Below are 12,312 nucleotides of genomic sequence, written 5' to 3'. Positions count from 1 at the left end.
TGAGATAGCTCATTCAAATTTGCAAAAAATTTCAAACAGGGGATACTACAGATAACCTAAGCTGAAAGGTACTGTATTTTTTTTAAATCACAACTATTAATGAGAAAAATAAATAATACCAATTCAAATCTATATGAAAATAAGAATATAAAATTATTTTTCTCTAGGCTCAATAGTTTCTTAGATTGAATAATTTCTCGGAGAAAAACAAACAATAATTCTTCACAACAAAAGAATTAATTTCCTTAGTTTTGCTGCCAATCTTTAAATCTAATTCCATTTAGGCAAAAAAAATTATCAAACATCATATTTTCTTGATTTCAAGTAAGTCACTGAAGTTATCATCGGGGGGATAAATAGAAAACTATGTATAAAGATGACTAATACATGTGCCCTGGTTACTAAAAAACTCAATTTTAAAAAAATGCAGAAACTGGTTGCTGAAGCTACAGTTACTATTTTTCCATTCAGATTTATAATTAGATTCAGTTCTACATGTGGTGGTAAGCCTTTCTGAAGCAAAATTAAATTATTTATTTTTCTACCATAGAGGGCAAAACCCAAGCAGAATCTATTCTATGTTTCTATATACAAGATTAGAACAAAATAGTCTACATTTTGGTTCATTTAGTCTTTAAAGTGAACTAATACGGTGATGTACTCTTAAAGTTCTTCTAATAAAATCTGACAATGCCTAACTAAAACTCATTTTTTAATATCTATAGAATACACTAATCAATATTTTCATTTCTAAGTATCTAGGTGATTATGGAAGTTCAAATTAGATCTGTTAGAATAAAATTATATCAAATTACACAAAGTTTTATTTTTAAAAAAATCTGTGATTCTTTACCTAGTGGTTTTTAAGAAAGATATTTTATAAAAGGCTGTACAGCTATTAATTTGAATGTAGCTGAAAGATCTTCCTTGGACTCAACAGTTTTTTGGTAGAATAGATGCCTTGCTACATTATACCATAATATGAAAAATTAACATGTCTAAAAGAAAATAAAGAAGTCTTATTCTAGTGAAGAATCACACTCGCTAAAACAGAGCAATCCCCAAAATCCCCTTGAATGCTACCATAATTCTATTCTTCTCCATGCTAAAAAACTTAGGAAAATACAAAAAGCATATGTGGTTCTGGTGCTATTAAATAAATGATACTGTCTAAAAAGGCAGTATGTCATCATGGATAGAAAGAGAACTGACTTCAAAGCCAGAAGGTCTGGGTTTAAACTCTGCCCCTGCTACAAGCTGGCTGTGTGACAGTGCAGCAAGTCATTTAAACGTTCAATGTTCTAGGCACCAGAGAACAAGCTAACCTGTGTGGCAGAGAGAGTTCCTCACCAAGGTGTTCTCTATAACAATGAAATCACAGGTCCAGGTCCCATCTCAGGCATTTTGTGTGTAAAAATATGAATATCATGTATTCAGTAAAATTTTATGCATGATTGTGAGCGTTATGAATAACATATGGCAGAAATAACAGAATGAAAATAAAAATTTACAGTCCCTATCTCTGTCTCTCTCCATTTCTTTCTTAACCCTGTCCCCCTCAGTTTTTCCTCTATTTGGTCTCCCCAAAAAGTGAGTTTATGATCCATGCAGATGACACCCAAACTGAACACCAGTTCTGTAACCAACTTCCTGATGGACATTTGAACTGGCTGTACTAAGGGCATGTCAAACTCAACAGAACTCATCTTCCTCAATGCCCTGCCTCAATCCTCTTCTCAACTTATCTATTTCTATTAAAAAAAAAAAAACCCCACCATTTTTCTAGTTCACGTAGGTCTATAACTTCAATCATTCTCACCTTTTAACTCTAACTCACCTCATGTATCTTATCAATGGCCAAACCTCATTTGCATTTCCATAACTTCTTTCATAGATATCCCCTTCTTTCCATTCACATAGTCACCATCCTAGCACAGATATTCATTGCTTCGCACCTGAACTATTACAGTAGTTTAATTAGTCTCCTTGTTTTTTCTCCTCACTACATCCTATTTTCCAAATGGTCACCAAAGTGATTTTTCTTAAGCAAAGATCATTTCCCTGATCAAGTAACTCTCCTGCCTTTCTATTGCCAACAATATCAAATACAAGCTCCTCTCTTTGACAATTGAAGCAAAACAGCTGCGTGGCCAAGAAGCTGGGAGTCTGAGCAAATCATGTTTATTTCTAACTCAGTTTCCTCATTTGTAAAATGGACATGATAATAGCAACTATCTTCCATGGAGGTTATGAAGATCAAAAAATAAAAAATTTATGTAAGAAAATTTTACAAATCAATTATCATTTAAAGCCCTTCACAATCTGGCTCATCCCATTATTCTAGCATTATTACACATTACTCTCTTCTACCACTGTGGTCTAATATAGTTTCCTTCTTGTCCTTCATACATGACACTCCATCTCCCAGCTCCTTGCTTAAAATGTTCGTCCTTATTATGTCTTATTACCTTCACACTCATTATGTCTGATTATCTTTTTTTAATCTCAGTTTCCTTCAAAATTCAGGTAACTTAAGCCCCTCCCCTATCTAAGAGCGGTCCTAGTTCTCCCAACTTAAAATGTCTAGTCCTTCTCCATGATTATATTGTATCTCTAAGACTATAAACTGTAGATAAGATTCAGTTTCCAGTAGTAGACTGCATTTCCTGACTTGTGAAATCCCTATGAAATCATAGTTCTAGGCCCTGTAGCTAACATCATATCTTAGCAGGCCCTTAATCTAATTCTTGTTGATTATCTAACATTAAAAATTCTCATGTAAACAAACAAACCAAAAAAAAAAAAAAAAATCAAGGATTTAATGGCAGCTGATTTTTAAAAAAATTTTAGCTCCTATTTAAAAAAAAAAAAGTAACACCAGGGACAGGTAGGTGGTGCAGTGGATAGAGCACCAGCCCTGAAGTCAGGAGGACCTGAGTTCAAATCTGATTTCAGACACTTAAAAGTTTCTAGCTTTGTGATCCTGGGTAAGTCACTTAACCCCAGTTGCCTCAGGGGAAAAAAATAACACCATCAGACAAGGTTAATGACTGCCCTTAGACAAACAAAATAACATCAACCACTAAAATGAAACTCTTTCCCCTCTCCCTCCTGCTGATCATTGATCAAAACTACATTTGCTTCTTGCTTCTCAAAAATTTGTTAATGTGAGCTACAGTGTTTCACTCTATTACTGTACTGTGGGACCTGTAGCCTTGTGGGTTTTGCATGGCATTTCTTTCCTTTCAGATTATAACTACTTACCATCCCTTGTCAGGTTCATGCCACCAAATACCAGAGGACCAATAAACTGAGCTTTGATATCTCCCTCAAGGTAGACAAATATTGTGGGCAGATTCCTATCAGGATAGTTAGGTATACATGTTGTTGAAATAGCCTTGATAAATTTCACATCTGGAAACTTTCTTGCAAGTCCACTAAAGTGCTGGTTTATAAGTGAACATAGAGGGATTCTGTAAAATAAAATATCAACAAAAAAAGCCATATAACAACATGGCAAAATAAATAAATTATTTTCATTCTCCCAACCCAGTAAATTGACTTCTGTGATGGCTAAGGTCACTTTAAAATATTATTTTACTTCTCATAATTCAATTTTTAAAAACTGTTTCTCCTACCACATATTTTCCAGAAAGCAGATTTAATAGATTAATATAGAAAAGTAAAAAGAAGCTCTTGCCAAAAACAAAAAAAAAGTATACATACTGAAACATCAGGTAAGCTAGGACAATCAGAGTTTATACACAAGATTTAATTTTATTTTACCTGATAAATAACATAATTAAGCAACATAATTTTAAAGTAAAAAGCACTTATTCCTCTCCTTTTTAAATTAAACTTGTTAAAACATTCAGAATCTAGTATATGAAGGTAGGCAAAAATAATCTGCTGTTAATATGATTTTATGATTACTTTTGGAAGAAAAATCTATAAGACATAGGAAAATAGCATAGAAAAGGGCAGAAATATAAAAATAGAGGCAACCAGGTCTTTACCAAAAAGTTAATTCTTAGATTTTATTGGATCCCTCAGTTTTTCAACATAAGCAGATTAGTAATCAAATTTTTCAATAAAAGAAAAATTCTCAATTTTAGACAATAGGGAAAATAAACATGTAGCTCAAAAAGAACTTACTGTTATTCTTGACCTAAGGGTTCATGAAATTCATATGGTTAGTAAAACAAGAATGAAAAGATTAGCAATAATAAGCCTTAAAAATCTCAAAATTATTAACAAAAAAAATCTTAGCTAAGCTGCTGATCAATGAAATCTAAAATTCAAAGCCTCAAAAGCAAAGATATACCTTTAGGAAAGTATGTTTGACCTACCCTTGTTTGTAAAGGTGCAAGATTACCCACAAGCCTTTGCCAGCTTTGGTAACTTCTTCAACATAATCTTTCCCTGATATCTCCAAAACTTCTCCAAATCTGTTTTTTAGTTGAGTCGCTTTCCATTCTGCAAGTCTTTGTTGTCTGTAACACAGAAGGAGAAGACAAAGAGGTGAAATTTATCATACTCAAATTCAACTTCCTCAAACTCATATATATATCCTCAATAAAAACAAACAAACAAAAAAAATCCTTAATGATTTAAATAGTTTAAGTCCCACCAATCACAATGACTACAACCTGTCTTAAAATATAGCAATGTCCACCACTCCATTCAACTAGTAGACATTCCACAGTGACTAAGATGGGAGATATGATTCTCTCTTCCAGTGGACCCCAGTGTCCCTCTTCATCTCTTCAAGAATGAGAACAGAACCTCATCCATACATAAACCCAGGCCTCAGTCAGTTTTTAACTTGAAGACATGTCTCCAGTCTTAGCTTCTGTTCTTTAGGGGCAATTTAAGGTATTTTATGCTGAGGATAATTTTAACTATACAAAATTTTCGCCATTATAACTTCTTAAACGTAATTTAAGTTCTAAAGTACCAACTTTAGAAATTAGCCTACATGTAAGATGTGACTCTGCTGATGTCTAACAAAGTAATCTTATATTGGAACTGTTTTGTATATAAATTTTTATTATTTATGTTCATGGAATCTGGTTTTGTCTCACAAAAAAAGAAAGCAAATTGAGTAATTTAATTACAATTCTTTCCAAATGCTATTTTATAAATAACTTTCACAAAGGACATTAAGTTTTACTACTATACAAAAGACCAAATAGTTCCCATAGATCTAACCTGTATATTTCAATAGCACGCTCATCTTCCTCATTAAATTCATCTTCATTTTCTTCTAGTTCTTCCAAAGTCATGTCTTCATATGTTTTCACTGAAATGAATCATATTAGCAATAGATAAAATTATCTGCAACAAAAACCAAAAAGCTAATGCTACTTTGCAGTATACTTTTACTCTTCCTTTCCTCTCCAAAGCAGTATACTTGTTTATTTTTATCAACACCTTTGACTATTTCCCTTATCCCCCCAAAAGCCAAAAATTAAAAGAATTAATTTTTAAACTTAAATAGAATGAGAATTGAAATGATTTATTTCCAAATGCACTGATGATCGCATTTTATCAAATGCTCACAAAACATCTCCAGCTGAATATTTCATAGGCATCTTGAATATCTAAAAACAGAAATCATATCCCACTTTACTTCCCTGAACCAAATTTTCCATTTTCATGAGGGTGCCCATCACCCAAATTCACAACCTTAATGATATGTTGGACTGTTCCTTTTCCCTCAACTCTCAAAACCAATCAGTTGCCAAGTCTTGCCAATATTCCCTCTATCACATCTCTCACATCTATTCATGCTCTCTTTCCCCTCATGCAGCTTTTATTGTTCAAGTCAGGAACTTTTTTACTTTTCTATATTTCAGATTTCATTGATCAGCAATTTAGCTAAGATTTTTTTTGTTAATAATTTTGAGATGTTAAGGCTTATTAATGCTAATCTTTTCACTCTTGTTTTACTAACCATATGAATTTCATGAAGGTCAAGAAAAATACTAAGTTCTTTTTGAGCTACATTTAGCCTGGACTATTGCATTAGTTTTCTACCTGATCTTCATTTTCTCCCTTCTATAACATGTTCTCCATGGAACTGCTAAACTGATATTCCTAAAACACCGACCTCATCATGTTATTCCGCACCCCATTTAGGGTTATCATTTAGGGATATATACATCATCACCCATCTACCCCATCATCTTCAAATAAGTCTTCCCTTCTAACAAAGAAAAAGAGTAAAGCAAAACCAACTGACAGTGACCCTATCAGACAGGATAAGTCACATTCCACATCCACTTATCTATCTACTTCTCCACAGACAGGAGAGAAGAATCTTTTCTCTGGGGCCATGATGGGTAATTATGACTGCTCACCATTATACTCTTTAATGACTCCCTATAGCTTCTAGAATAAAATATCAAATCCTTAGCTTAATATTTAAACTCACGCATACATCCCACACATGAATTCTATCTGATGTGCTGCTTCCATGCCTTTGAATAAGCCTCCCACATTGGGAAGCCATTCTTTCTTCAATTATAGTCAACAGAATCTCTAGCTTCTTTCAAATACAGCTCAGGTTTTTTCTCTTCTACCTCCGAGTTACAAGAACTGTCTTCCTCCTGAAATTACTTTGTATTTACTTAAGTAGATGTTTGCCTTTCAATCCTCAGTGTCTTACGCTATGCTTTTAACATAAGAGACACTTTATAAATGTTTGCTGAATTAAAATGAATAAAAGAAAACATTAGTAAGGAGTACCCTGAATGAAATTTAGTTTTTCTGACTCAATTTTAAAATAGCTAGGAATAAGAGATCTCAAATTTGAAACTTACAGATCTGTTTGAACTCTAAGTAATCATGTGGTGATTTACACAAGAATGACTAATCAATTATTCTAATGAAAAACTAACCAAAAGAAAATTGACTATTTTTTGAAATCACCATCTAAAATCACAAGTTCTATCCACATATCCACATATCTTTGTAAGAAGCCATAGAATCAAAGATATGAGGGAGAAAGGGGGTATGGAAAGATATTGTCTTTCCATACAGTATCCTAATACACTGCTGGTGGAATGCTGAATGGGTCCAACCTTTCTGGAAAGCAATCTGAAACTATACTCAAAAAGTCATTAAATGGAACATCCTTATACCCAAAAATATTTCTAAAATAATAGCTAGTATTTATATAGCTTACTAAGATTTGCAAAGTACTTTACAAACATAATATAGCTTTATCCTAATAACCTAAGGAAGCGGGTGATACTATCTGCATTGTATAGATGAAAAAACTCATCTTCATCTTAGGTTAAATGATTTGTATAGGATCATAAAGTTAATAAATGCCTAAGGCTGCATTTAACATCAAGTCTTCCTGATTGAAGGCAACATTCTATTCACTGCTCTTTTTACTGAGCTATCCACTCCTAACCTTATCCCCAAAAGAGAAAAAAGAGAGGAAGGCCTCATATATAAAAAAATTTTTTAGCAAAAAATAGAAACAAAATGGGTAGCCATCAAGTGGGAAATAACTTATAAATTATACTACATTAATATAATGAAATATTATTGAACCATAAGAAATGACAAAAGAGAAACCAGGGGAGACTTGTGTGAAATGATAGAGAAACAAGCATAATCAGAACAACGTATGTGAAGATTTCAACATTGTAAAGAAAAACAACTTTGAAAAACCTGAGAACTCTGATCAATGTAATGACCAACCAAGATTCCAGAGAAGGGAAAATACTCACCTCCTGAAAGAAAAGTAATGGAATAGAAACGTACAATGAGACATACATTTCTGAATAAAGCCAAAAATGGATTTGTTTTCTTCCTTAAGCTTATTTGTATGAGGGAGTTTTTGTTTTTGTTTTTTAACTAAAAGCATTTGAGTTAGTGATAGTGAGGTCAAAATATAAGAGAAAATAAAGAAGCATGTCACTGATTTTTTTTAATGCACAAAAGAAAAGGAAGTTTAGAAGAAGACAGATTAGAAGAAAATTTACAAGAATTTTTTATAGATTCTTAAAATATACAAGTCATTAATAATAAAAATTCATAGTTCCATATAAAGTCTTTTCCATCCTTGGCAAACAGAAATTATTGTCAAGTTAATAATGATAATTTTTTTAAATGTAAGAGATATTAGAGCAAACCAAGACCCATTAAGGTCAATGTGCACTGTTTGTGGTCACATAGCTGACATAAGGCAGAACCAATACTGGAACTAAAGTCTCATGTCTATTTTAATCCAAGGCTTTCTACCCTAACAAATGACTGAATTTAAAAAAAAAAAGAAAAAGAAAGAAAAAAAGAAAAGAAAACTTTTAAGTCCACCAACCTAGATAAAATAATAATAATCAAGGAAATGAATTGAACTTACCTATTGACTGCTGAAGGATATGGTTCTCTTCTTCTTCTTCCCTCTTCTTTTCCAGTTCTTTCAAACTTTCCTTTGGGGGCAATATACCCTTCTTGCGCAGAATATCATTCCACTCGGTGTCTGCATTGGGGTCCTAAAACAGTAAGATCAAGGATGATTTTAGGTACCATCAAATTCAACAAAAGCCCAGTGTTGTAATTCAAAATAGAGACCAAGAGGCAGAGATGGTTTATAATAGGGGATGGTAGTCTGACAATTAATTCTTGTTTAAACTTTAATTCTGTTTTGTTTTGTTTTGTTGCTGAGGCAATTGGGGTTAAGTGACTTGCCCAGGATCACACAGCTAGGCAGTGTTATGTGAGGCCACATTTGAACTCAGGCCTTCCTGATTTCAGGGATGGTGCTCTATCCACTGCACCTACCTGCCCCTTAAACCTTAATTCTATTCCCCATACTTCTAGGCAAGTGCTTCTGTTCCCAATCCTTCTTTTGTTTTGCTTTTACTCTCTTTTCCCCTTTCTTAACATTTACTTAGTAAGTGGTAAATAGTAGATAGCCATGACTGGAAATAGAAAATTTATATCTGACCCTAAAAAAGGAGAGAACAGAGTTTATCATATAGGAAGAGAATGACATGTTCTTTTCTGTACTTCAGGATTGAGAAGATTCAGCTTCAAGAGTTCAAATCCTACCTCAAACACTTAACTCTGTCACTCTGAGCAAGTCACTAATCCTGTTTACCTCAGTTAACTATGATACCCTATACCCTCCATTCTCCAAAAAAAAAAAAAACAAAAAAAAAAACAAATCCATGACTTCTAAAATAATACACAAACTCCTCAACCCAGCTCTCCACAACTGAATTCCCATCAACTTTTTTCCACTTTCTCATCTTCTCCACTTCAGTCACATGGCCTGCTAGATGTTTCAATGCCCACCTGAGGACCATATGAAATGCACTTCCCCTTCAGATCATCTTTTAGGATTCCTTGATTCCTTCAAAGTATAGCTTAGTGGCCATTTCTTATAAGAGACTTTTCATGAGGGCTCCAGTTATTGGCATTAATAAATTAACTCAATTAAATACAAAGTACTAAAAGGGAGTTTCCTTTTAGTACTTTGTATTTAATTGAGTAACTAGAGAATACAAGGTGTTTGATTTTTTTGTATCTAAATCTCCAGAACAGTGGAACATAGAAGATTCTTAAATGCTTGCTGATTAAACATACATTAGATATCCCTACCAATTCCTAGCACAGTAGCACTTACATGTTAAGTGTTTAACAAATTTGTGTCCTACAACAATAACAAAAATCAAAATACAGCAATTAAGTAATGAGCATGCTGTGTCTCAAGTTTGAGACTATAAAATTCAGCCTCATATATTATCTTCAGGTGCTAACTGCAAGAAAAACTAGATCATGTAAAGACCCCAGGATTTGTGGTCCAACGACCCAGATTCAAAATTTACTAGTCACTTTTCTCTGTGACCTTGTATAAAATTACTTAACCTCTAGAAATATAATTTTAGTTAAATAATCCTTTAAAGAAATCTTTCCTATCTCTAAATATACACTTCAATAAAAGATAGAGACAGGATCTGCACATATCACTTCATGAAAATTATTAACTCCCAGATGAGTAAACTCCTCCCACTCTGATAAGTTGGCATATACCCCGATCTTTTTTTTTTTTTTTTTTTGGCATAATGAGAAGTCACACAAGTCAATGTCAAAAGACAGAACTTGAAATCTTTTTAACTCTAAGAACAGCTTTCTGTGCACGCTACTTCTCATGATTCAAAATGATCCAATACAATTAATGTAGTTTGGGGGGGTTCCCCTCCCAAAATGACAGAATAATCTCTAAGGTAACTAGACAAGAAGATAGGTAGTAAACTAGATTTGCATTTTACTAGACACTAATAGTAAAATACTAGGCAGGTCACCTAACTACTGCCTGCCTCAATTTTCAAATCCATAAAAATGTAGATAATCACCATATATACCTCCCAAGGTTGATGTGAGGATAAAATGAGATATTTGTAAAGTCTTTTGCAAACTTTAAGGCTTCTTTCAAAGCACAGCTCAGGGTTCATTTCTTACAAGAGGTCTTTCTTGATGGTCCTGCTATTGGAATTCTCCATTTTATTGCTTTACATTTACTTGAATAATCTCTATGACAACAGAGTTTCTTTGCAAAGGTTTGCCAAACTACCTGTAAACTTTGCAATTATTATAAACGTTAGCTATTATTATGATTAGTAGTACCATTAATTACTCTTTATTGCTTTAAAGTTTCAATCTGCTTGTAGTCAACAGTACTGCAGTCAATAATTTCTCCAAATGAAGCATAGAGAATAAAATTTATAACACTTACAGCAAAGGATTTAGAGTAATAGTTTCATTTCAATCCGAATCTGGGGTGGATCTATGATTTCAATCATCTTAACTGAGAAAATTACCTTTACTAATTCTGATCAGCACCTTCTGTGCAACTTAAAAGTTTTAGACCAGGGTTTTCTTACCTTTTTGTGTGCAACAGACCCCTGAAATGATTTGATGCTCCTTCTCAGAATATTTTAAATTATTAAATATTTTAATTTAAATTTAATTTAAATAAATTATTAAATAGAATACAATTGAAATCAATTCTTGGGAAATAAAATGTTTTTTTAAAAATGCTATAGGAGGATTTTAAATGAAACCAGATTATACTAAAAGTTATCGAAAAACATATTTTGTTTAACTTCTTGGACTCCAAGTGGAGAACCAGCTAAATGACATGACAAGAATCACATGCTCACAGGGAAGATCTGAACCCCGCTTTTTTTTTTTTTTCTTAACCATCATTCCTTTTCTAATCCCAAATGAATAACATTACTGAGTGCTTCTACAATGCTTTAAAGCTTTTCTTTACAATTATCGCCATTTTATTTTTACATGTGATTGAGAGAGGAAAAAAAAAAAGCAATTATGCCCATTTTACAGACGGATAGCCTGAGACAGAGGTCGTGATTTACTCAGAATCACACACGTAATTAAATATTGGAAGATTACTGAATTCGCTTATTCCTGAATTTTAGAACTAAAAGTCTACGCAATGCGCCACCTAGCCACTTCTACAAAACAGCAAATATTAATGACAACCACGTTAACACCAGAGACGCCAGTGCTTTACGGCAGGGATAGCAGAAGCCGCACACTCCCGCACTGCGCCTGCGCCACGCCCTCAGCCGTCTCGAGGCCGCACCCACAGTCGCGTGCCCCGCCGGCCGTCCGGGTCAAAACCTTTGCCCCGGAGGAGCCCGGGTACAGGATCGTCGGCTCCTCTTCCTCCCTTCCCTTCCCTTCCCTCACCTGCATCTTGTCGCCAAAGCCCTCAGTTAGGTCAGAGAACTCTGTTCCTCAATCCCAGTTTGCCCTCAGCCCTCAGGTGTGACCGCGCAGGCGCAAGGCCACCCCAGCCCAACCCAACCCATTCCTGGCCACTACCACGCCCCCAACAGCGGCGCTCCACAGACTCAGCCAGCCAAGAACAAGACCGCCTTGGTTTGACCAGAAAAGGAAACGCGCGGAGAGCATGCGCACAGAGCGGCGGAGGGATTTTTTTTTTTTTTAGGTCATGCGCAGAACGTTCCGTACGTCAGCATCAGTACTTAGATCATGCGCAGCATTCCTGTAGGGCGTGGTGTCGTATTTCGATTATGCGCACAACGTCCGCGGGGGGTGTCTGCTTAAATCTCGCGAGTTGGCTCCCAGCCTTTGCAACTGTTACCCTGCGCAACTTCCTTATAAGGGCCGAAGTGCTCGGCTTCAGAGCCCTGGGGTCACGCAGGAATTGAAGGAGTAGGCGGAGAGCTCCTTGTGCTCCTTTCTCTTGTCTAGTTATGTCCGATTTCTGGGGAGGAAGGAAAACAAATCCGGTTCTTAATC

General features: G+C 34.6%; 1 protein-coding gene across 1 annotated transcript in view; it reads right to left on the bottom strand.

The window, feature by feature from the left end:
* Positions 1–11,921, bottom strand: part of PDCL3 (phosducin like 3) — a 13,567-nt gene extending 1,646 nt beyond the window's left edge. The window contains exons 1-5 of the mRNA XM_003765658.4: positions 11,737–11,921; positions 8,378–8,510; positions 5,212–5,302; positions 4,350–4,493; positions 3,265–3,473 (exon numbers count right to left, since the gene is read on the bottom strand). Coding sequence (XP_003765706.1) covers positions 3,265–3,473; positions 4,350–4,493; positions 5,212–5,302; positions 8,378–8,510; positions 11,737–11,742 — 583 coding nt within the window. The 5' untranslated portion in view covers positions 11,743–11,921. The remainder of the gene's footprint in view (positions 1–3,264; positions 3,474–4,349; positions 4,494–5,211; positions 5,303–8,377; positions 8,511–11,736) is intronic.
* Positions 11,922–12,312: the final 391 nt, after the last annotated feature.

Source organism: Sarcophilus harrisii, chromosome 3 (assembly GCF_902635505.1).
Source record: "Sarcophilus harrisii chromosome 3, mSarHar1.11, whole genome shotgun sequence".
Lineage (NCBI taxonomy): Eukaryota > Metazoa > Chordata > Mammalia > Dasyuromorphia > Dasyuridae > Sarcophilus > Sarcophilus harrisii.
This window is presented reverse-complemented; position numbering and strand designations above follow the sequence as displayed.